At 42.1% G+C, this 25,861-nt stretch overlaps 1 protein-coding gene across 1 annotated transcript in view; it reads left to right on the forward strand.

The window, feature by feature from the left end:
- Positions 1-6,633, forward strand: part of dus1l (dihydrouridine synthase 1-like (S. cerevisiae)) — a 110,089-nt gene extending 103,456 nt beyond the window's left edge. The window contains exon 14 of the mRNA XM_043714710.2: positions 316-6,633. Within this exon, the coding sequence (XP_043570645.1) occupies positions 316-425 (110 nt within the window). The 3' untranslated portion in view covers positions 426-6,633. The remainder of the gene's footprint in view (positions 1-315) is intronic.
- The last annotated feature ends 19,228 nt before the right edge of the window (positions 6,634-25,861 follow it).

Raw genomic sequence — 25,861 nt, forward strand, 5'->3', positions numbered from 1 at the left:
AGTGGAGCAGGAGAACATGCCTGAATGGTGACTGAAGACAAGTGTTATGATCCCAGACAAAATCATGTTTTTTTAAAACAAGGTGATCTTTCACTGAAACATAAGCATGCAATGCTGCAGACCTAGTTTTAACAATAAAGCACAAGTTTATTATACCAAAGAAATAAAATAAAGCTATATATGTAGTAACAATTTGAAAGATTACAAAACACTGTAAAAATACAATAGTCCATCTGTTATATCTAGAGGTTTGACATAACTTACTTTAAATTGCATATATTATGACTAAACTTGTTGGGTTTTTTTTATTGGTAGGTCATGGATTACTCTTCAAAACTAAACATGAAAAGAGATTGAAATGGAAATTATTGGAAGAAGGAATACTGGAGAATGGAGACAAAATTCATGAGCATTTGGATCAATGAAGAAATCATTCTCAACAAATTGATTGGATATCCATGATGTTTCAAATGCACACCCAATTATATGCGCGCACACATACTTTTGCACGCACGCACGCACGCACACACTTATACATGAACACACACGCACACACTCACATATAGATATTTATCCACAGGGCTCAAGGTGACATTTCTTTGATTAAGTGTTAGTTATTTTTGAATTCCACTCAGAAGTATTCCAGTCAATTGGCAATATTTTGCTAGTTATGATTACAGCCCAGTATTTTCATGTAAGAATTGGCTTATTTTGGCACCTTGGTGGCCCACGCTGATTTTAATGTATGCCTTATATTGTAGTGCTGACATTTATCCATGGTAGCATAATCACAAACAAAAATATGCTTTCCATGACAACATTAAATGTGTTCTTTCTCTGAATACAGAAGGTACACCATTCGATCAGTATTTAGTAAGGAGTATACGAGAATGATAAAGGGGAAAAGGTAATTACAGATGCAAATAGCACAAATCTGGTAAAAGTTAAAAATTGCACGACACCTGGTTATAGTCCCGGTTGTGTGGTTTTTGACTTTGTCCACCCCAGTCCAACACCGGCACCTCAACATCCTGGTAAAAGTTGTAAATTTCTCCCAGGTCCTACTGCCTCATAGATTTCACTTGATTATCTTGAATGTTTTGCAGCAAGGAAAGGATTTTAATACATGTATTTTATAAACAATGTTCGCACAAAAAAAATTGTAAAACAAAGTAGACCCACAAGCATTTTTTTAAAAAGTAGTCAATTCTAATATTCTCTTATTTTTGGCTTTGGAGCTTCAGTCCTGCAAAGAGTTGTCGGTGCTTACACTGTGAGACACCCACACTGCTTTTAGAAATTGTGTTAATCTCTACTTTGCTGAGTACATACGATTGTGTGTACCAAATTTACTGACCTGAGAAAAAGCTACTTAGGAACCTTATCAAAATTACGGTATTGAATGGAAGTATGAATGTTTGAATCCAGCCGTTGTTTTTCCTCACCTTTGCACATGGAAAGTGAAATACAGAGATAGGTTTATAAATTGCCTTGGTCACAATAATGGAAAGATTATTTCTCAACAATCTGCTAAATTTTATTGGTGAACTTGAAGGATCAAATCGGTTCCCTTGAAATTTGTGGTTGCTTCGATATGCATCAAAGAAATGCAAATGTCTTTTAAAACTAAGTATGCAGCATTAAATTATTCTGAATTCATTTACCATTACAGCAATTAGAGTAATCTGTAAAGCATATGCAATCATTTCAAATAAAATAAACTTTAATGTATTTAATAGATGACAGCTGAGTGAATTAATGAATCCCCGTAATAATTTTTATGGTTGAGGGAAATTAACATAGCAGTTTACCTTTTAAGAATGTCTCCTTGCTATATTCTGATTTTTGTTTTAATTAAATTATATTTGATTCACAAGTGAATAACATTGCTAGTCATGGCATCAAAGTGGGTCAATACTTCCCTGTGCTGGAACTAACTTCTGTTTAACTGCATGTTGATTAGCTCATTTTTATCCAGTTGCCTGTTAAGTTTCAAGCGCAGCATCAGTGTTAGGGAACAGTAAAGCAATCATGTAGTTTCATTGCATTGGTAACACAGCTACTCCTATCACTAGCCATAACTCTCAATGGCCTGCAGTGGTTTGTTCTTTACTATTAAATAATAACTAGCAGTGTAGAAATGCATTATGTTCTCGATAGAAGCAACATGCTCACAAATTCTTGGAGGATGAAATTGGCCAATGATAGTCATGCAAAACCCGCTAATAATGAATTAGAAAATAAAATTGAGTAACCATTTTGCTTCCATCTATTTTGCATTTTTACTATTGATCACTTGCCACTGAATTCCCAAACCCCCACCCAAAAAAAAAAATAGAAATTTCCCACTCCCCATTAAATTATTCATTGTGTCCTGGTCCTTTACGGTTAGATGGATACATTGAGCACTAGGACTTTGAGGAAAATAGAGGGATCTTATTGGAACTGCATCCGAGGTATTTTGAATATTGCCATTAAGTAACAGCTGACGTAAGGAAACCTAAAACTGGTTTCCTGATTTCAGGCACTGCTGTAACCAGCTTTTAAATGATATTTTCTGTAAAAGATTTGAGGAAACATTTTGTCAGAATAGCAACTGTTGAATGGCAAATTTATAATTTTGGTGATAATATTTTCCTTGGAAATATTTAATAAAGCTTAAGTTTTGTGTATAATTATTCATTTACTTGAATTTTTATTCAATTTTTGTAAAAATTAAAGCTGCTTGAGCAGAGTAACATGGAGGAGGTTAGAGGGATAGGCAGTTGAGATGCCATCAGAGATTTAAATAGAAGAATGAAGAACATTAAATACACATTGCAGATATAGGACACATCAGTTATTACACTCCCAACTGCCTCCCTTTTTTTCTGCATTCAGCATTACCCTCTCTGTTTGCTCCTAATGTGCTGAACTAACTTCCCCTTAAACACAGCTTTCATGTGAGCTATTCTCTGTTGCACTTTACTCCATATTCTCAAATAAGTAACTTATTCTGATTTCCTACTTAATTTCTTGGTAACCGTCTTGTTGAGAGACTCTAACTTTATTCTTTCCCACAAGTGAAAACACACTCTGTGTAGAGCCTATCAAAACACAACACAATACAACACAACACAGGAACAGGCCCACCAAACCTGTGCCGATTCCTAATCCTTATTTGGACCTGCTACTTATTGCCCATGTACAGTTTCTATCTCTCTGTTTGCCTCCTGTTCATGTGCCTATCAAGATATACCTTAAATGTTGCTAATGTGCCTGCTTCCACCATCTCCAATGGCAGTGCATTCCAGGCACCCACCACCTTCTGTGTGAAAAATGTTCCCTGCATTTCCTTAAACTTTCTCCTCTCGCCCCGAACCTGTGCCCTCTTGTAGCTGACCTTTCCACCCTGGGAGAAAACCTCTGACTGTCACCCTAGCTATGCTCCTCATAAATTTGTAGATCTGTATCAGGTCTCTCCTCAGCCTCTGTCTTTCCAGTAAAAACAATTCCAGTTTATCCAACCTCTCCTCATGACTAAAATTCACCAGACTGGGCAGGAGCCTGCTGAATCTCTGTACCCCCTCCAAAGCATCTACATTTTTCTGGTAGTGTGGCAATCAGAACTGCATACAATATGGCCTAAACATAGGTTTGTACAGCTGTAACATAACTTGCTAACTTTTATATTTGATTGCTTAATGAAGGCAAGTGGGAAGGCAGATGAACTCAGGGCATGGTTAGGAACATAGGACTGGGATATCCTAGCAATTACGGAAACATGGCTCAGGGATGGGCAGGACTGGGAGCTGAATGTTCCAGTTTACAAATGCTACAGGAAGGATAGAAAGGGAGGCAAAAGAGGAGAAGTTTGCAGATGACACCAAAATTGGAGGTGTAGTGGACAGCGAAGAGGGTTACCTCAGATTACAACAGGATGTTGACCAGATGGGCCAGTGGGCTGAGAAGTGGCAGATAGAGTTTAATTCAGATAAATGCGAGGTGCTGCATTTTGGCAAAGCAAAGCAAATCTTAGCAGGACTTATACACTCAGTGGTAAGGTCCTAGGGAGTGTTGCTGAACAAAGAGACCTTGGAATGCAGGTTCATAGCTCCATGAAAGTGGAGTCGCAGGTAGATAGGATAGTGAGGAAGGCGTTTGGTATTGGTCAGAGTATTGAGTACAGGAGTTGGGAGGTCATGTTGCGGCTCAACAGGACATTGGTTAGGCCACTGTTGGAATATTGCATGCAATTCTGGTCTCCTTCCTATCGGAAAGATGTTGTGAAAATTGAAAGAGTCCAGAAAAGATTTACAAGGATGTTGCTAGGGTTGGAGGATCTGAGCTGCAGGGAGAGGCTGTACAGGCTGGGGCTGTTTTCCCTGGAGCGTCGGAGGCTGAGGGGTGACCTTATAGAGGTTTACAAAATGATGAGTGGTATGGATAGGATAAATAGACAGTCTTTTCTCTGGGGTTGGGGTGTCCAGAACTAGAGGGCATAGGTTTAGTGTGAGAGGGGAAAGATAGAAAAGAGACCTAAAGGGCAACTTTTCCACGCAGCGGGTGGTAGTGTATGGAATGAGCTGCCAGAGGATGTGGTGGAGGCTGATACAATTGCAACATTTAAGAGGCATTTGGATGAGTATATGAATAGGAAGGGTTTGGAGGGATATGGGCCGGGCGTTGGCAGGTGGGACTAGATTGTTTTGGGATATCTGGTCGGCGTGGACGGGTTGGACTAAAGGGTCTGTTTCCATGCTGTACATCTCTATGACTCTAAGTGTGCTGTATGCCTTCTTGACAACCTGATCCACCTGTGTTGCCACTTTAAGGGATCTGTGGACCTATGTGCCCAGATCATTCTTTTTGTCAATGCTCCTAAGAATTCTGCCATTTATTGTATCATTCGCACCGGATTTGATCTTCCAAAATGCATCACCTCGCATTCGTCTGGATTAAACTCCATCTGCCAGTTCTCTGCCCAAATCTGCAATCTATCTATATCCCGCTGTATCTTTCGGCAATCCTCCTCACTGTCGGCAACTCTGCCAATTACTAATCAGACAACCTACATTTTCCCCCAGATCATTTATATGGATATTACAAATAACAAAGGTCCCAGCACTGATCCCTGCAGAACACACTAGTTACTGACCTTCATTCTAAAAAAAGCACCCTTCTACCACTACTCCCTATCCTTTATGACCAAACTAGTTTTGTACCCATCTAGCCAGCTCACTCCAGATCCCATGAGAGTGTACCTTCTCTTCCAACCTACTATGAGGTACATTATCAGAGGTCTTAGTAAAGTCCATGTAGATAACATCCACTGCTCTCCCCTCATTAATTATTCTTGTCACCTCCTGGGAAAAAAAACTCAATCGAGTTGGTGAGACATGACCCGCATAAACCTTGCTGCCTATCACTAACAAGTCCATTTGCTTCCAAATGTGAATAAATCCTGTATCTCAGCATCTTCTCCAACAGCTTCCCCACCACTGACGTCAGGCTCACCGGCCAGTAATTATGTGGATTTTATCTGTTTCCCTTAAGAAAGGAACAACATTGGCTATTCTCCAGTTCTCTCACCTGAGACCAAAGAGGATGCAAAGATATCTGTTACAGCCCCAGCTATTTCCTCTCTTGCCTCCCTCAGTATCCTGGGATAGATCCCATCTGGCCTTGTTGACCTTGATGATTTCAAGACACCCAACACTTTCTTCTTCATTATGTTGACCTGCCTGAGAGTATTCACATACTTTTCCCTGACCTCACGTCCATCTCTAGTGAACACCGATGTAAAGTACTCATTAAGGATCTCGCCTATTTCCTCTGGCCCCAAACATAACCACTCTCCTTTATTCTTGAGTGGGCCCACTCTTTCCCTTGCTACTCTCTTGTTCCAATCATATGTCTAAAATGCCTGGTTGTTTCATAATTTTAAAGAATGGGTCATCCCGCAGCATTGTATTTCCATAAGAAAAGAGACCTCGGCTGTTTCAATGATGGTTAACAACCTTTTGGTTCTGGTATCATTCTTGTAAATCAACTTGAAACCCTTTCCAGTGCCCTGTTTCTTTTATAATAAAGTGACCAGAACTCCAAGTCTGATATGAATAAGGTTTAATACAAATTTAGCATAAGATTTTTTTTTCTTTTCCATTCTGTCCCTAGCACATGCTTTACTTTTATTGTGGCCATATTGACCTGTGTCACAAATTCAGTGATTTTTAAATTTAATATATGTGAATAAAAGTGCTTGTATTAAGTAATGCTTTTTACAACCATAGAAGATAGATCATGTAAAACACTCATCCCAAAGTGTTTTACAGCCAGTTATTTTTTTCTGAGTGTAGCCACTGATGTAAGAGACTGAACATGGCAGACAATTTGCACTCGGCAAGGACTGTCAAACAGTGATCTGGTAATGACCAGATGATCTGATTTTGATGCTGATTGAGGGCTGAATGTTGAACTGATCACTGGATACAGCTCTTTCATTCTTCTTAATCATGCCATAGAGATTTTATGTACTTCTGAGAAGACAGCTGGGCCTGGGTTTAATGTCACAATGAAAGGAAAAAGACCATACTGTATTATTTAATTTTCTGTATTTTTGCTTGTGGAATAAAATTGCTGCAAATTTCCAAATTGTGTACATTCTGTGAGGTGTTTATGCTGCTGCTTTATTCAAGCATTGGGGGGAAGCTGTTTATAGACAGGCTGAAACCAGCTGGTATATACAGAATGAGATTTGGCTGGTAACAAGTGACTGATTGGTTTGTGAAACTGTGATCAGTCATGAATGCCAATGGTTGTCAGCTGGGTGACAACCCTTGGGTATATGAACAGCTTGTGGATATGAAGAATACAGTGAGAAGCTGGATGGGCAGATGGCATATTTCTTTGAGGTAAAAATACTTGAAGAAAGTGTACTTTTTTCCTCCTGCGTGTTGCTGTAAACTGTTACCTTTAACCAGTAGCTAAAATACTTTGTAGTTAGTGTACCAATCACCCTGTGCCTCTTGCCAAGTGTAAAAGAAACTGGAGAAAGGAGATTGGCGACTAGAAAGTCCTGACAACCAAACAGATCATCTCAGTGAATTCTGTACACTGGTACTATTGTTCTGTTGTTTCTATCTGTCTGTGCATGATGATTACGGGGATGGGGGGGACAGTATTATCTAGTTGAGCCATATATTGGTAATTCACAGCTGTTTACCTGTGATTGGAATTTATCTGTTTATAATAAACAGTAGTCCTTAATCTAGTTGGTGTTTACCATTCACTTGATTTCAACTGAAAGGTAAATTGGGGACTTTACATTTTTTTTTATCATTGTTGTGGTGATACTGAGGGTAAAGAGAATTTAGAGAAAGCTCACTTGCCCATGTGGATTGTAACACGAGACTGGGGGTTCTGTGGCCATATTATTTTGAAATAGAGACAATGAAGATTTGGATGTGGTAGTGATAAAGATAAGGCAATCACAAAAGTTCTATACTGCAATTAAGAAATAGCACTTGAAATTGCAAAGCATCTCCTGTCAAGTTATCCTTGATGGTATTAAATTAATTTCTAAAAACCAGATCACGTGAATTGGCATCTAAATTGGGGTGAGCTTTACCTGCTAAAGCTAGGAAGACAGATATAATTGAATTACCAGCACAAGTATTCGAATAATGAAACATTGGAATTGGGTGTGTTGTGAAGGTGTGGTGTCTACTGTACCTTTAAGAGAGGAAGTTGGCAAGGATTGAAAGCACAATTGCTGAAAGATTTTAAAATGTAATGTTTGGCTGACAAATAGCTGGTGCTGTGTTGCCATCATACAAAAACAAATTCAAACTTTGCCAATCAGTTTAAATTATGCCCCAGAGACCAAAATCCAATCAAATATGAATTTTACGGCTTGTAATGATATCAATTCAATAAAATGATCAAACGTTTTGGGGATAAAAAAATTTGAATAGTTAGGGGAGAGCAGCAAAGAGCAGCCAAGCAAGCACCAAGACAGCCAGCAGAATAATTCTCTGAAAGGTACCTGTCCGTAAGAAATTTGTGCAGCACAACACCGAGAGACATCTACAGGGAAAGTTCAACATATAAAGATGACAGCTGGGTTTGAATTTGATTTGCTGTAAATTTAAAAGGGAATTAATCAGATCAGTATTGTAGAGTGGGAGGTTTAAGAGAAAGGAGTTGTAAATCGTTGTGATTTTAATGTTCTTTGTTGAACTTAAAAAAATAACATTGTTAATTTTTACTTTACATCATGAAATCTGGAATAGCTCTTTGTCTCAAAATTTAACAGATTACGGCACAAGGTGAGCTTCTCTATGTGTCAGGTTTAAATTAGTAGAGGAGTTTACCCTGTGTCGTAACAGGTGATATTCAGTTATGGTTGAAGCAACGTCAACATAAAGAAAAGCTGGGAAAGCTAGAGATGGAATTCAAAGGGAAGCAAAAGATGAAGAAAAATGAATTGAAATGAGAAAGCCAGAATGAGAATGGCAAAAGGAAAAAGGAAAGATGGGAACAACAAGGGGTAGTAGATTTAAAAGATATTTAAATTACTTCTCTCAAAGTGACATGTATCTATGGAATTCATTTTCCTGGAGAGAGGTGGATGCTGAGACAATGCATAAATTTAAGGAGGAAATAAGTATATTTTTAATTAGAAATGGGCATCAAATGGGGCATAGGCAGGAAGGTAAAGTTGAGGCAGCGATGAGATCAGCCTCGATTGTGCTGAATGGCAGAGCAAGCCTGAAGGGCTGAATTGCCTTCTCCTGCTCCTAGTTCTTATGTTGCTAATATTGATCTAGTGAAGGGATACTGGCAAATGCCATTATTTCAGGGACTGAGGACATACTAATTTTTGTCACATCAAATGGGTTGTAACAGAGTGGAGTGATGCCATTTGAGTTAACAAATGACTTAGCTACATTACAAAGATTTTGAGGCACGTCATAGCTCAGGTCCACAACACTATAGCTAATTTAGACAATGTTATAATGAACACCAATACTCGTGTGGAGAGAATGTGAGACAAGTGGAAACCTATTTAAGCAATTGCAATTGGTTGGGCTTAGTAACAAATAAAGCCTAAAATAAACCTGTAAAAGCAGGAGTATCTTACCGAGGACATATTGTAGGACAAGCTCAGGTGTTGCCAAGAACAGCAAAAGTGAAGGTGCTAATGGAATTCCTTGTTCCTATAACTGAATGAGGAATTATGAGGGTTTTACGAATATGTGGGGCTTACTAAAACTTTGTGCATAATTTCTGCACTATAGCTGTACCTTTAACAAATTTGTTAAAGAAATAAACAAAAGTATAGTCTGCAGAATGCTGGGCATCTTTTGATAAGCTGAAGGTAATCCTAAAAAATTAATCAATGTGGACCACTCCTGATTTTTCCAGACCTCTCAAAACAATGGTTGATGTTAGTGAAGTGGGATAAGTTTGGTCTTGTTACCAAATGATGAATCAGAGACAGAGAAGCCAGTATGATGCTTCTGTCAGAAACTAAGGAAGTACTTGAGGAATCTGAGTATCTGAGGAAGTACTCTATCATAGAGAAAGAGGCTTTAGGGTTATTCTTGGCTTTTCAACACTTTGAAGTCTATTTTGAACATGGTAACAAAGGAACATTCATCTACATTTCCCATAATCCATTGGCATTCTTTGAAAAGTTTAGAATTCGAGATGATTCAGATGGAGTGTATTATTTCAATCCTTTGATGTTAAGATTATTCACATCTCTGCAGCTGATGACATGATTGCAGATATATTGTCCGAAGTGTAAAATGCTGGTATAAGTTAAAGGTTTAAGAAAGGGTGAAAGATTGTTTAAGAGGGAAAGAAGGATGAATGGATGTAATTCTCGTGTATTTTGTCATTTGTATATATCACATACTTTGTGATGAAATACTCTCTCTCTCTCACACACTCTCTCTCTCACTCACGCACACACAAATTCCTGAAATCTGAAAACTAATTGTTCTTCTTTCTCTGGCAATTGCTTAAGCTGTGGCCTATAACCAGCAACTGAAAGACTTTGTAGCAGAGAATCAAACAGAAACTTCTGGCAAGCGAAAGGATCTTACTGCGGTCTGATGTTATTAAACTGTAATTGCTAGTATTTTTCCCCTCATTCAGAAATGATTTTTTGTTGTTGCCTGTGTCTGTCATATGTGTATATGCTTGGAATTTTAAAAGGGAATTAGAGCTTTAACTAGTAGAACTGTGAGTTCCTAATTCCATAAGACATAGGAGTGGAAGTAAGGCCATGTGGCCCATTGAGTTCACTCCACCATTCAATCATATCTGATGGGCATTTCAACGCCACTTACCCACACTCTCCCCACATCCCTTAATTCCTTGCTAAATTAAGAATTTATCAATCTCTGTCTTGAAGACATTTAAAGTCCCGGCTTCCACTGCGCTCCGTGGCAATGAATCCCACAGGCCCACCACTCTGGCTGAAGAAATGTCTCTTTTTCATTTTAAATTGACTCCCTCTAATTCTAAGGTTGTGCCCATGGGTCCTAGTATCCCCGCCTAACGGAAACAAATTCCCAGCATCCACCCTTTCTAAGCCATGCATATCTTGTAAGTTTCTATTCGATCTCCCCTCAACCTTCTAAACTCTGATGAATACAATCCCAGGATCCTCAGCTGTTCATCGTATGTTAGGCCTACTATTCCAGGGATCATCCATGTGGAACTCTGCTGGACACGCTCCAGTGTCAGTATGCCTTTCCTGAGGTGTGGGGCCCAAAACTGGACACAGTATTCTAAATGGGGCCTAACTAGAGCTTTATAAAGTCTCAGTAGCACATCGCTGCTTTTATATTCCAACCCTCTTGAGATAAATTACAACATTTCATTTGCTTTCCTAACCACGGACTCAACCTGCAAGTCTACCTTTAGTGAATCCTGGACTAGCACTCCCAGATCCCTTTGTACTTTCCTTTAGGAATTTTCTCACCGTTTAGAAAATAGTCCATCCCTGTATTTTTTTTCTGAGGTGCAACACTTCGTATATGCTCACATTGAATTTCATCAGCCATTTCTTGGACCATTCTCTTAAACTGTCTAAATCTTTCTGCACGTCCTCAGTACTACCTGTCTGTCCGCCTAACTTCGTATCATCATCGAACTTCACCAGAATGCCTCCAATCCCTTCATCCAAATCATTAATATATAAAGTGAGCAGCTGCAGCCCCAACACTAAACCATGCGGGACACCACTTGTCACTAGCTGCCATTCCAAAAAAGAACCTTTTATCCAAACTCTCTGCCTTCTGTCAGATAGCCAATCCTCAATCCTTGCCAGTAGCTCATCTCGAACATCATGGGCTCTCACCTTACTCAGTAGCCTCCCGTGAGGCATCTTATCAAAAGCCTTTTGGAAGTCTAGGTAGTTAACAATCACTGGGTTTCCTGAGTCTTGTTACCTCTTCAAAGAATTCTAACAGCTTTGTCAGGCACAACCTCCCCTTATTAAATCCATGCTGACTTGTTCTAATCCAACACTGCACTTCCAAGAGTTTAGAAATCTCATTCTTAACGATGGATTCTAGAATTTTACCAACAACCGAGGTTAGGCTAATTAGCTATAATTTTGCATCTTTTGTCTTGATCCTTTCCTGAGCAAGGAGGTTACAACAGCGATTTTCCAATCATCTGGGACTTTCCCTGACTCTAGTTATTTTTGAAAGATTACAACCAATGCTTCCACTATTTCTTTAGCCATCTTCCTCAGTTGAACAAATAGTTTCAACCTTACTGACAAAGGCATATTAGAGCTCATCACACTTCCTGTTGGAGAAAACTATGAAGGGAGAGCAGAACGGTGGATGTGTGGTTATATTCTGAGCATAACAGAAGAGGGAATTAATAAATTCTGAGAAGAGAGCATTGGCATGTCTGAAATAGCTCAGGTAGTGACACATTATAGGTGACCTGGAACTCCTGTGACTACTTAGACTTGCCAAACTCTTTCCTGAATTTTGATTGCAGATTTTATTATTTATACTGTTGGTTCAGAGAGTTGAACAAATATTTTATTAAAAATAACTATTTCTAAGTTAACAAATAGAATCTTATGAGAGGTCTAATTGTTTTTACTCACCCTCTTATGTTAGTCAGAAGTAACGTGTAACTTTAGCATTTTAAGTATATAACAGATCACTATGAAGAGAAAATTATTAGATTAATGGCAAAGTATGACCTATTGAAAATATCTAGGGGTCGGGGGGAGCAAGTGACTTTGGAAAAAAGAAGATTGATAGCTGGAAAAGATCCAGATCAATAAAATACTGAAAGCCACAAGTTGTTGGGACAAGGAGCAGGTTATTTAATTAAATCCAGTCGTAAGGCACAAGGCCATGATTGGGTAGAAATAGGTCATAACAGCTCCACTCTCCTTCCTAGTTTTTAAGAAAATCGGATGTAACATACAGTGCAAAAGTGAGATATTGCAATTTACTGTAAGTCAAAAGACTATCCATGTATAAAAAGCTCACACAACAAAGTGAAGTGTTGGCAGTGAAATAGTAAAAAGTCCCTAATTTCTGAATTCATGCTTTCTGTTTTATGTGCACTTGTGCATTAAAATAGAACATATTTGGTCCAAATGCACAGGATTGAATATTAATTATCTGGTTGGAAAATAGTTTCCATTATTCACATTTTTCAATGTAATAATAAATCCAATGTAATAAATGAGTTAGAAACAATTCCTTAATCAACAAGAATGGAATAGATTGCGCAGATGGGATGATCATGATAAAGTAGACAGAATTTAAGTTCTCAATTCGTTTTCAAATTTAAATTTACCTGAAACGTTATTTTTACCTTGTCATTATTACTTGATCTTCCACTTCATGAATGGAAAATAAATGGAAAAGCTAGCTCAGTATAGAACTGAATGAATGAAAGGAAATAATGATGCCATGTAGGGCAGTGAATTCTACTTAAGTTTCCCATGGGAACTTATATCAGGTGGTAATTGCTAAGTACCACTGTCAAAAGTTTCCAGTTTCCAATCTGGCTGTGTAAATTACACAGAACAGAAATGCTGACAGTAGTTCTTTTAGTTTGGGAGAAAAATTGATTTTTTAAAATAATTTATGTGAAATGGAGCAAAGATTTCATAGTAGAGGAGCTACGGTAATCAGTGCTCAAAGTGTTCACTTTCTTAACTTGTAAAGCCCTGGGATTCGGGCATTATGGGACTAGTATTGATATTTTCCACAGTCATAAGGTCATTAAAAACTTATTTATATTGCAGAATCCAGCTCACAAATCTGTGCAAATATGGCTATTGGAACATCAGTCCAAATGGGAAGCACCGACAACTCCATCTTCACATTGGGAGAAAGTGAGGACTGCAGATGCTGGAAAGTCAGGGTCGAAATGTGTGGCACTGGAAAAAGCAGCAGGTCAGGTAGCATCCAAGGAACAAGAGAGTCGATGTTTCAGGCATAAGCATCAGGAATGTGGAGGGGGGAGGGAGATAAGAAATAAATATCGGGGTGGGGGTGGGGCTGGGGGACAAGGTAGCTGGGAAGACAATAGGTGGATGCAGGTGGGGGTTAATAGTGATAAGTCAGTGGGGAGGGTGGACAGGTAGGACAGTTCAAGAGGGCAGTACCGAGTTGGAGGGTTGGATCTGGGATGAGGTGGGGGGTTGGGGAGATAAGGAAACTGTTGAAGTCAACATTGAGACCGTGTGGTTGAAGGGTCCCAAGGTGGAAGATGAGGCGTTTTTCGTCCAGTCGTCGGGTGGCTTGGATTTGTTGATGGAGGAGGCCCAGGACTTGCATGTGCTTGGTGAAGTGGGAGGGGGTATTGAAATGGTCAGCCACACAGGGCAGTGGAGTTGTTGGGTGCATGTGTCCCAGACGTGTTCCCTGAAACACTCTGCAAGATGGTGTTCTGTCTCTCCGATGTAGAGGAGACCACATCGAGAGCAACGGACACAGTAGATGAGGTGGGTGGATGTATAGGAAAATCTCTGCCAAATGTGAAAAGATCTTTTGGAGCCTTGGACAGAGGTGAGGGGAAAGGTGTGGACGCAGGTTTTACACCTCTTGTGGCGGCAAGGGAAAGCGCTGGGTGTGGATGGTGGGTTGTTGGGGAACATGGACCTAACGTGGGAGACATGGAAGGAATGGTCTCTGTGGAACACAGATAGGGTTGGGGATGGAAATATATCTCTAATGTTGTGGCCTGATTGTAATTGGTGGAAATGGTGGAGGGTAATGCGCTGTATCCAGATATTAGTCAGGTTGAAGGTGAGGACTGGTGGGGGTGCTTCTATCCTTGTTGTGATTAGAGGGGTGAGGTTCGAAGACAGAAGTGCTGGATGGTATTGCTGATCATGTGGGAGGGAAAACTGCAGTTCTTGAAATAGGTAGCCATCTGAAATGTCTGGGAGCTCCTCCTGGGAGCAGATAGGGCGGAGGCGGAGGAATTGGGAGTAAGGGATCACATTTTTACAGGAGGGAAGAGATGTAGTCCAGGTAGCTGTGGGAGTCGGTGGGTTTGAAATAGGTGTCCATGTTGAGTCATTCGCAGGAGATAGAGACGGAGAGGTCCAGGAAGGGGTGGGAGGTGTGCAAGATGGTCCAAGTGAACTTGAGGTCAGGGTGGAAGGTGTTAGTGAAGTTGATGAACTGTTCAACCTCCTTGTGGGAGCATGAGGTCCCACCGATACAGTCATCAATGTAGCAGAGATAGGGGTGAGGGATGGTGCTGGTGTAACTGTGAAAGATGGACTGTTCCATGAAGAGGTAGGCAAAGCTGGGCCCATGGCTAGCCTTCTGATCTGAAGGGAATGGGAAGATTCAAAGGAAGAGTACTTGAAGGTGAGTACCAGTTCCACCAATCAAATGAGTGTGTCGGTAGAGGGGGACTGGTTGGGTCAGTGGGAGAGGAAGAAATGGAGGGCTTGGTGACCTTCGCCATGGCGGGTGGACGTGAATAGGGACTGAATGTCAATGGTGAAGATGAGGCTTTGGGGCAAGGGAAACACAAGTCATGGAGTATGTGGAGGGCGTGAGTGATGTCCTGAATATATGGGGAGTCCCTGGACCAAGAGGGACAGGACAGTGTCAAGATATGAGGAGATAGATAAATTCGATGGGACAGGAGCAGGCAGAGACAATAGGTTGACCGAGGCAGTCAGGTTTGTGGATTTTGGGTCAGAGGTAGAACCGGGTGGTGTGGGGTTGCAGAACTATGAGGTCCAAGGCTGTGGATGGGAGATCCCCTGAGGCGATGAGGTTGTGGATGTTCTGGGAGATGGCTTGGTGATGGGAGGTGAAGTTCTGGAGGCTCTGGATTTGCTGTAGGTAGTGGCTGTCCCGGTCAGGTCCAAATTATGATGATCTAAATATAGTCTGGAGTCCATGCGGGATAAGTCGGTTGCATAGGCAGGTGCTGAGGAAGGAAACATGGCTAAAGTAGCAGGATTGCTACAGGATGTGGCTGAAGAGCTTCAGGGCGGAGGAGATGAGACTCACTGAGATCCTTATGGAGGAGGAGGACAACTTTTTCAAGGTGGGCATCCTTGGAAGAGGCTTCGTAGTAAGGTTTTCAGCAACTGGGAGAAGGTGAAGATTGCAGATGCTGGCGAATCAGAGTTGAAAAATGTAATGCTGGAAAAGCAGAACAGTTTCCAAATCTCCCCTCCCCCCCATCCCCCCACCTTATCCCAGATCCAACCCTCCCCCAACTCAGAACCACCCTCTTGACCTGTCCATCTTCCTTCCCACCTATCCACTCCACCCTCCCCACTGACTTATCACAATCATACCCCCGTTGCATCCACCTATCACCTTCCCAGCTACCTTTCCTCAGCCCCACCCCCTTCCCCTATTTATTGCTAAGCCCCTTTCGCCATCCACCACACTCATTCCTGATGAAGGGCTTATGGCCAAAACATCGACTGTCTTGCTCCTCAGATGTTGCCTGACCTGCTGTGCTTTTCCAGCGCCACACTTTTCAACTCCATCTTCACAATTCCCAGGGATTCAGAACCAACATAGGTTGAGGTAGCAGAACCTTGCGAATTCTCACGCTACAGTTGTTGGAATCCTGAGTTCCATACTCCAACAGTGGGTCCTCAGTATGCTGCTGGAATTAGATGTGCAAATTTTTTTAAACATATTTCCTTTATTGTTGCATACACATCAATCAGAGAGGTAAGATGGTGCCAGGCAGTTGTATCATTAGCCAATCAGGCACAGATTAGGTTATTCCCACTTAGAATCGTGTTTTATCCAGCCTCTCAAACCATTCCTCTCAAATGGTATTGTGTGTGCCAGAAAGAAGAATGATTAAACAGTAATTGGTTTGGCTGAACCAATTGCAGTGGAAAATTGTGTTCCACTGAAAGGTGGTTCCCTAAATCCTAAGTAATTTCACTGACATTCATAAAACAAGTACTTCTTTTCATCCACAGGATAGGATCACATTAGGTTCCAGGGTAAAGGAAGCATGTATTGACATCACAAGAAAACTTCAAAGACATGTCTACTAAGCTATCATAAAAGAATCTAAACTCATCACTCTTCATTTCAATGGTCATTGGTTTTCTTAAAACGTTGAAGGAGAAAAGTAATAGTAGTAGGAAGGAATGAGATCCATTATGTTTGAGTTGGGTTGTCAGTGAGAGTGCATGTTGCTGTTTAGATTAGATTACTTATAGTGTGGAAACAGGCCCTTCGGCCCAACAAGTCCACACCGTCCCGCCAAAGCGCAACCCACCCAGACCCATTCTCCTACACTTACTCCTTCACCTAACACTACGGGCAATTTAGAATGCCCAATTCACCTAACCTGCACGTTTTTGGACTGTGGGAGGAAACCGGAGTAAACCCACGCAGACACGGGAGAATGTGCAAACTCCACACAGTCAGTCGCCTGAGGCAGGAATTGAACCCAGGTCTCTGGCGCTGTGAGGCAGCAATGCTAACCACTGTGCCACCATGCCGCTTTTAATAGTGACATATGGAAAGGACTTTGTTTACTGGATGTATCATGCATTCTGTCAATAAGAGATTGGGTCATATGGGCCTTGCAGCCTGCAATATGGTTTCTCAGAAATTTCACACAGCTTACTGTCTTGGCAGTAAGTGGCTGTCATCCATCACCTGCTGCATGTTTGTGAATGTTTAGCAAAGTTATAGTTCATGATCCTGAAAAAATCATCTCCAGCTTTTATATAAGAACAGCCCAGCTGCTGCTTCAAAAATGTTGATTTTGATTTTTGGTTGTTACCCAGATGATTCTGGTCATTATTTGTACTCAGAACCCGCAGCCAACTTTCTCAATGACTACGACTGGAAGTTGAGCAGTCATCCATGTTATAATTGTCTGTACAATCATTTTAGCAGTTTGCAGACACTCTGAATATTGATACCTTGTCGTTCCTAAATACACTATAATTCTGTGCATGAGTCACTGGGCTAAATAGGTGTTATTACTGAAGCCATGGGCTTTGTGGAAATTTACCAAGTGCAAACGCAACACAACCCACTCATCTGGCTGTGGGCAAAGCGATTAAATTGTTTGCCTGGGCAATCGCCTGCTTGTTATATTGTGGACTGAGATTGGCAGATGTTGCTAATATACTCAAATTGGAATGAGCATGAGGGATGAACAATCAACATTGAAGTGTCCGTGATGATCACTGGCAGTATTATCACCATGGGCTGCAAACCATAAAACAAGAAGAATATCTTTTGGTTCGTTAATCCGTTGCACAAACTTGATGAGGAAAAAGACTTGCCAAACAAATTAGAATAAAATAGACTGGAAGCACCACCCAGCAGTGCCTAAAGATAAATTCCACCATTAGACATTTTTCAAAATGCTTAGAGTCCTTGAAATATTGATTTCATAGCAAAGCAGAAAATGCATGTTTCCATAAGACCATAGGTATAGGACAGAATTAGACCATTCAGCTCATCATGTCTGTTCGATCACGGCTGATGTATTTCTCAATCCAGTTCTCCTGCCTTCTCCCCATAACCTTGATCCTTTTAATAATCAAGAACCTAACTATCTCTGCCTTAAATGCATCCAATGCCTTAGCCTCAACAGCCTTCTGCGGCAATGAATTCCACAGATTAACCACCCTCTGAATGAAGAAATTCCTCACCTCAGTTCTGAAGTGTTGTTCCTTCACCCTGAGGCTGTTCCCTTGGGTCCTAGTTTGTCCTTCCAATGGAAACATCTCCTCACCTACTTTATCCAGGTCTCTCAGTATTCTGTAAGTTTCCATCAGAACACCCCTCATCTTTCTGAACTCCATTAAGACCTGGAGTCTTCAAACACTCCTCATATTACAAGCCCTTCATCCCCAGGAACATCCTTGAAAAGCTCCTTTGAATCCCCCCCAATGGCAACACATCCTTTCTTAGATCGTTGACGCAAAACTGCTCACAATATTCCTAATGCAGTCTGACCAGAGCCGTACATAGCCTCAGCAGTACATCTCTGCTCTTGTACTCTAGCCCTTTTGAAATAAATGCTAATATTGCATTTGCCTTCCTAACTGACAAACTGAACCTGCATGTTAACCTTAAGAGAATCCAAACTAGGATTGCCAAGTCCTTTACTGCTTCAGATTTCTGAAGCCTTTCCCCATTTAGAAAATAGTCTACGCCTTAATTCTTCCTACCAATATAACCTCATACTTTCCCACACTGTATTCCATCTGCTACTTCTTTGCTGACACTCCAAGTTTGTCCAAGTCTTCCTGTGACCTTCCCACTTCTTCAACATTACCTGACTCTCCAGCTGTCTTTGTGTCACCTGTAAACCTAGCAAAAATGCCCTCAGTTCCTTCATCCAGATTATTAATGTATAACATGGATAGTTGTGGTTCCAACATTGACCTGTGTAAAGCTCCACTAATCACTAGCTACCATCCTGAAAAACACTCTTCTATCCCCACTCTCTGCCTTCTGCCAATCAGCCAAAAGCTTTATCCATGTCAATACCTTGGACCCTTATCATGTTTAACAGCCTCCTATGTGACACCTTGTCAAAAGCCTTCAGGAAATCTGAATAGATCACACTGACTGGCTCTCCTTTGTTTAACTTGCTTGGAGGAGAAAGTGAGGTCTGCAGATGCTGGAGATCAGAGATGGAAATGTGTTGCTGGAAAAGCGCAGCAGGTCAGGCAGCATCCAGGGAACAGGAGAATCGACGTTTCGGGCATTAGCCCTTCTTCAGGAATGCTTGTTCCATCTTCAAATAATTCTAACAGATTTGTCAGACATGACTTCTGAAGTCCTGCTGTCTCAGTGCTATTTTATCATGCACTTCAAAGTACTCCTTAATATCATCCTTAGTAATGGACTCTAAAATATTATCAGTGACCAACTAACTGCTAATAATTTCCCGTCTACTGCCTCCCTCCCTTCCTTAGCCGAGATGTTACATTAGCCATTTTCCAGTCCTCTGGGACCCTTCCCAACACCAGTAATTTGTGAAAGATCACCGCAAATGACTTTACAATCTCGTCAGCTAGCTCCTTCAGAACTCTGGGGTGTAATCCACTGACTCCAGGTGACCTATTCACCTCCAGACCTTACAACTCCCCCAGCACCTTCTCTTTAGTGATGGCCACTACATTCACTTCTTCCCCTGACTAACCCGTAGTTCTGGTATGCTACTGGTGCCTTCCACTGTGAAGACAGATGCAAAGTACAGTTCGGTTTCTCTGCTCTCCAATACTACTTTGCCAGCCATATTTTCCAGTGGTCCAATGTCTATTTCTGCCTCCCTCTTCCATTTTATACATCTCAAAATAAAACTTTTGCAATCTTCTTTTATATTGCTAGCTAACTTCCCCTCATATTTTATCTTCTCCCCCATTATTGCTTTTTTTCAGTTATCCTCTGCTGGTTTTTAAAGGTTTCATAATCCTCTAGCATCCCACTAATCTTCACCACATTGTATGCTTTTTCTTTTGCTTTTATGCTGTCACTGGCCTCCCTTGATAGGCATGATTGCCTTGTCCTCTCCTTAGTATGTTTCTTCTTCCTATGATGAGTTTCTGCTGTCTCTCCCAAATTACCCTGGAAATTTCTGCCATTCCTGCTCCACTATCTTCTCTGCTAGGATTACCTTCCAATCAGTTCTGGTCAGCTCCTCCCTCATGTCTTTGTAGTTACCTTTACCAATTGTAATAACATTAATCTGACTCCAGCTTCTCGCTCTCAAACTGCAGGATGAACTCTATCACATTATGGTCACTGCCACCTAGTGGTTCCTTCACCCGAAGCTCCCTAATCTGCCTCATCACCCATCACCAAATCATAATTGCCCATTTCCTTTTGGGCTGTTCCGCAAGCTGCTCCAAAGAAAATCTCATAGACATTCTACAAATTTCTTTTCTTGGGATCTGTTACCAGCCTGTTTTTCCCAGTCCACCTGCATATTGAAGTCCCCATGATTATAGTAATAGTGCCTTTAAAACATTTTTCTATCTCCTGCTTTATTTTCTGCCCCATATCCTGACTGCTGTTAGGAGGCCTGTACATAAGTCCCATCACGATCTTTTCTCCTTTGCAATTTCCTAACTCTAACCATACAGATTCCATGCCTTATGATTATATGACTTCTTACAATCAATTTACTAACAAGTCAACCTAGGCCCCTCTGCCAATCTACGTGTCCTTTCAGTAGGATACATTTCCTTGGATATTTATTTCATTTTCCCAGATCCCTTGCTGCCACGTCACTTTGATACCGACACATCATACCTGGCAATTTCAGTCTTTGCTACAAGCTCATTTACCTTGTTTCATATACTATGTGCATTTAAGTACAATGCCCTCAGTCCCATATTGACCGCCCTCCTTCTTGTAGTTGTCCCCTTATCTGCTGTATCTGCAGTTAGACTCCTGAGCCTTTCCATACTATTACCAGTTCTGGAAACTTTAATAACGGCTGCTGTGGGGGTTATTAAACATTTTCCAGTACTTTTATTGCAAAGCTTTTCATTCCTGATGAAGAGCTTATGCTCGAAATGTTGACTCTCCTGCTCCTCGGATGGTGCCTGACTGGCTGTGCTTTTCCAACACCACACTCTCGACTCTGAACTCCAGTATCTGTAGTCCTCACTTTCTCCCAGATGATTCAGGTGGAGCCTGTCACGTAAAAAAACTCCCTCCTTCCCCAGTGCTGGTGCTAATTTTCCATGAATTTGAACCAATTTCTCCAACATCAAGCTTTGAGCCTCACATTTACCTCTTTCATCTTGTTGATTGTGTGCGAATTAGCTCATGGTTCAGATAGTGATCTGGAAATTATTGCCTTTTTGGTTCTAGTTTTCAAATTAGCCCCTAGCTGCACATATTTCCTCAGCAGAATCTCTTCCCTCTTTCTACCTGTATTGTTGGTACCTGCATAGGCCTGTGGCACAGCATTTCAACTCCCCCTCCCACTCCACCGAGGATATGCAGGTCATTGGACTCATCCACCGCCAAACCACAACAACCCGACGGTCGGAGGAGGAGCGTCTTATCTTCCGACTGGGAACCCTCCAACCGCAGGGGATGAACTTGGACTTCACCAGTTTCTTCATCCCCCCTCCCCCCACCTTGTCTCAGCCGGATCCTTCCAGCCCGGCACCGCCTTCCTGACCTGCAGTCTTCTTCTTGACCTCTCCGCCTCCACCCTACTCCGACCTATCACCCTCACCTTGACCTCTTTCCACCTATCACATTTCCAACTCCCCTCCTCCAAGTCCCTCCTCCCTACCTTTTATCTTCTCCTGCTGAACACTCTCTGCTCATTCCTGAAGAAGGGCCTGTGCCCGAAACGTCGAATCTCCTGTTCCCTGGATGCTGCCTGACCTGCTGTGCTGTTCCAGCAATAAAGTTTCAACCTGCATAGGCCATGACAACTGGATCTTTCCCCTCCCACTCCAAGGGTTGGTCTGAAGAAGGGCCTGTGCCCGAAACGTCGAATCTCCTGTTCCCTGGATGCTGCCTGACCTGCTGTGCTGTTCCAGCAATAAAGTTTCAACTTTGATCTCCAGCATCTGCAGACCTCACTTTCTCCCTGCAGCTCAGTTGAGCTATCCTTAACCAGGCAGGCAATGCAATCTTTGGAACTCCCAATCCTGGCCCAGAGAATAATGCTATTCCCCTGACTATACTATCCCCAATTGTAATGTTTCTCTTTTCTCCCCCATCTTGAATAGCTTCCTGTACCATGGTGTTACAATTAGTTTGCTCATCCTTCCTTCACCTCCTGCTGTTATCTGCACAGGGAGCAATAATCTTAAACCTGTTAGCTGAGGTTCCTTCAGTACTCCCACCTGGATCCTTCGGCCTTTCTCACTCATAGTCACATCCTCCTGTCCCTGACCACTGACCAGATTCAAAGTAGTTAATCTAAAGAGTGTGATGCACTCCTGAAATAAAGCACACAGGTAACTGTCTTCTTCTCTGAGGTGTCAGAATGTTTGAAGATTGGGCTCCAGCTCATCAACTCTGAGCCAGAGTTCCTCAAGGAACCTTGCTATAGATGTAGTCACTATGAACAACAATGGCGTTCACCAGCTCCCACATTAGGCAGTTACAACACATCACCTGACCCTGCCTTTATATTTATTTAGTTAGTTAGTTATTTGTTTTTGTTTAGAAATCCCTACTGATCTTTTAGTTTAAATGACCTGTAAATATTTCCCCTATTTACCTTCAATCTGAAAGTAACCCATAATAAATAATCAAATTAATTGCTATTACCAACCAATGAATTTACAGTTTTCCTGGGATCACATTTTCTTTTGTGCTGGGGCCCTGATCCTGAGCTTCAATGTATCCTATTTTTTAAAATCCTTATAAACTAAAAAAGCAAACAAAAAGCTTCCCCACTGCACCAAATTCCCACACACTACCTCCAAATTCCCAAACCATATGACTATTCAGGCTGTCTCACTCTGGATGTGATCACTCCTTCCCATCTGAACCAGCTTCCAGGTCAAATTCAAGACACAGAGGATTCTCCCTGAAAATATTAGTAAGTCACACGCATGGTTTCAAGCACATCATTACTACATATTTTACTTTAAAATGAAATTTTCACTTTCTTTAAGTGAACACTGTCAAAAATCCAACCAGAAATTAGCGTGTGATAGCAAATAAGTGAGGACCTAGACAGATTGATTTTTGTTGGCTTTCAAGACTCCCTCATCAATGATTTCAGCTGGCAAATTTCCTTATTTTGAAGTTTATTTGTGATGCATTAGCTATAATCAATGCAATTCAAAAGTTCTGAGACTTCATTTTGCCAGAGCGGCGAGGAGAGAAGCAGTGGTGAAGCAAGGGCTGCCGGGAAGGGTGAGTTTTCCCGCATTAAAAGGGACTTACCTCAGGAGTCGGGCCTCCATTTGCTGAGAGGTGGAGGGAGGAGCGAAGGACTTCTGGGAAGTCATATATTTGTGTGGTTACATTACCCGAAACACTACTCGGGTAGTGTCTCCCACCCATCCTCCTCCTCTAACCAAAAAAACAGGTTCTGTGCGCCAGATTGGTAAGGTAACAAGTTTATTTTTTATTCCTTATTTTTCAACAGTCTCTGGGAATTTAGCATAGTGGAAATGGAGGTGAGGGCAGTTGAATGTTCCTCCTGCAGAATGTGGGAGGTAAGGGTCACCACTAGTGTCCCTGCTGACTACATCTGCAGGAAGTGCACCCAACTCCAGCTCCTCGAAAACCACATTAGGGAACTGGAGCTAGAGCTGGATGAACTTTGGATAATTCAGGAGGCAGATGGGGTTATTGAGAGGAGTTACAGGAAGGTAGTCACTCCTTAGGTACAAGAAAAAGGCAGATGGGTTACAGTCAGGGGATGGAAAGGGAATCGGCAGGCAGTGCAGGGATCCCCTATGGCCATTCCCCTCAACAATAAGTATACCGTTTTGGATACTGTTGGGGGGGGATGACTTACCTGGGGAAAGCAGTGGGGCACAGGGCTCTGGCACAGAGTCTGTCCCTGATGCTCAGAAGGGAAGGGGGCAGAGGAGCAGAGCAGTAGACATTGGGGACGCCATAGTTAGGGGGACAGATAGGAGGTTCTGTGGGAACGAGAGAGACTCACGTTTGGTGTGTTGCCTCCCAGGTGCCAGGGTTCGTGATGTCTCTGATTGTGTTTTGGGGATCCTTAAGGGGCAGGGGGAGTAGCCCCAAGTCGTGGTCCACACCAGCACCAACGACATAGGTAGGAAGAGAGATGGGGATTTAAGGCAGAAATTCAGGGAGCTAGGATGGAAGCTTAGAGCTAGGACGAACAGAGTTGTCTCTGGTTTGTTGCCCGTGCCACGTGCTAGTGAGGCGAGGAATAGGGAGAGAGAGAAGTTGAATACGTGGCTACAGGGATGGTGCAGGAGGGAGGGCTTTGGATTCTTGGATAATTGGGGCTCTTTCTGGGGTAGGTGAGACCTCTACAAGCAGGATGGTCTTCATCTGAACCAGAGGGGTATCAATATTCTGGGGGGGGGAATTCGCTAAGGCTATTGGGGTGGGTTTAAATTAATCCAGCAGGGGAATGGGAACCAAAATTGTAGTTCGAGTATAGAAAATGTTGAGAGTAGGGAGGTCCGAAATCAAATTTTAGGGACGCAACATGGCACCGGCAAGCAAGAAGTTGGTTTAAAGTGTGTACACTTCAATACCAGGAACATCCGGAATAAAGTGGGTGAACTTGCAGAATGGGTTGGTACCTGGAAATTCGATGTTGTGGCCATTTTGGAGACATTGATAGTGCAGGGACAGGAATGGTTGTTGCAGGTTCCAGGATTTAGATGTTTCAGTAAGAACAGAGAAGATGGTAAAAGAGGGGGAGGTGTGGCATTGTTGGTCAAGGACAGTATTACAGTTGTAGAAAGGATGTTTGGAGACTCGTCAACTGAGGTAGTATGGGCTGAGATTAGAAACAGGAAAGGAGAGGTCACCCTGTTGGGAGTTTTCTATAGGCCTCCAAATAGTTCCAGAGATGTAGAGGAAAGGATAGCAAAGATGATTCTCGATAGGAGTGAGAGAGACAGGGTAGTTGTCATGGGGGACTTCAACTTTCCAAATATTGACTGGGAACACTATGAGTACTATAGATGGGTCAGTTTTTGTCCAATGTGTGCAGGAGGGCTTCCTGACACAATATGTAGACAGGCCAACAAGGGGCAAAGCCACATTAGAGGAGAAAGTGAGGACTGCAGATCCTGGAGATCAGAGCTGAAAATGTGTTGCTGGAAAAGAGCAGCAGGTCAGGCAGCATCCAAGGAACAGGAGAATTGACGTTTCGGGCATAAGCCCTTCTTCAGGAATGAGGAAAGTGTGTCCAGCAGGCTAAGATAAAAGGTAGAGAGGAGGGACTTGGGGGAGGGGCGTTGGAAATGCGATAGGTGGAAGGAGGTCAAGGTGAGGGTGATAGTGGGGTGGGGGCAGAGAGGTCAGGAAGAAGATTGCAGGTTAGGAAGGCGGTGCTGAGTTCGAGGGATTTGACTGAGACAAGGTGGGGGGGGGGGAAATGAGGAAACTGGAGAAATCTGAGTTCATCCCTTGTGGTTGGAGGGTTCCTAGGCAGAACTATCGCATTTTCAACGCCCCTCCCCCAAGTCCCTCCTCCCTACCTTTTATCTTAGCCTGCTGGACACACTTTCCTCATTCCTGAAGAAGGGATTATGCCCGAAACGTCGATTCTCCTGTTCCTTGGATGCTGCCTGACCTGCTGCACTTTTCCAGCAACACATTTTCAGCTCTGATCTCCAGCATCTGCAGTCCTCACTTTCTCCTCGAAGATTATAACCTACTGCGAATCCTCTTGCAAGGATGCCTTTCTT

Source organism: Chiloscyllium plagiosum, unplaced genomic scaffold, assembly GCF_037043375.1.
Source record: "Chiloscyllium plagiosum isolate Xiang-an unplaced genomic scaffold, Cpla_swu_hap1 HiC_scaffold_25, whole genome shotgun sequence".
NCBI classification, from domain to species: Eukaryota; Metazoa; Chordata; class Chondrichthyes; order Orectolobiformes; family Hemiscylliidae; genus Chiloscyllium; species Chiloscyllium plagiosum.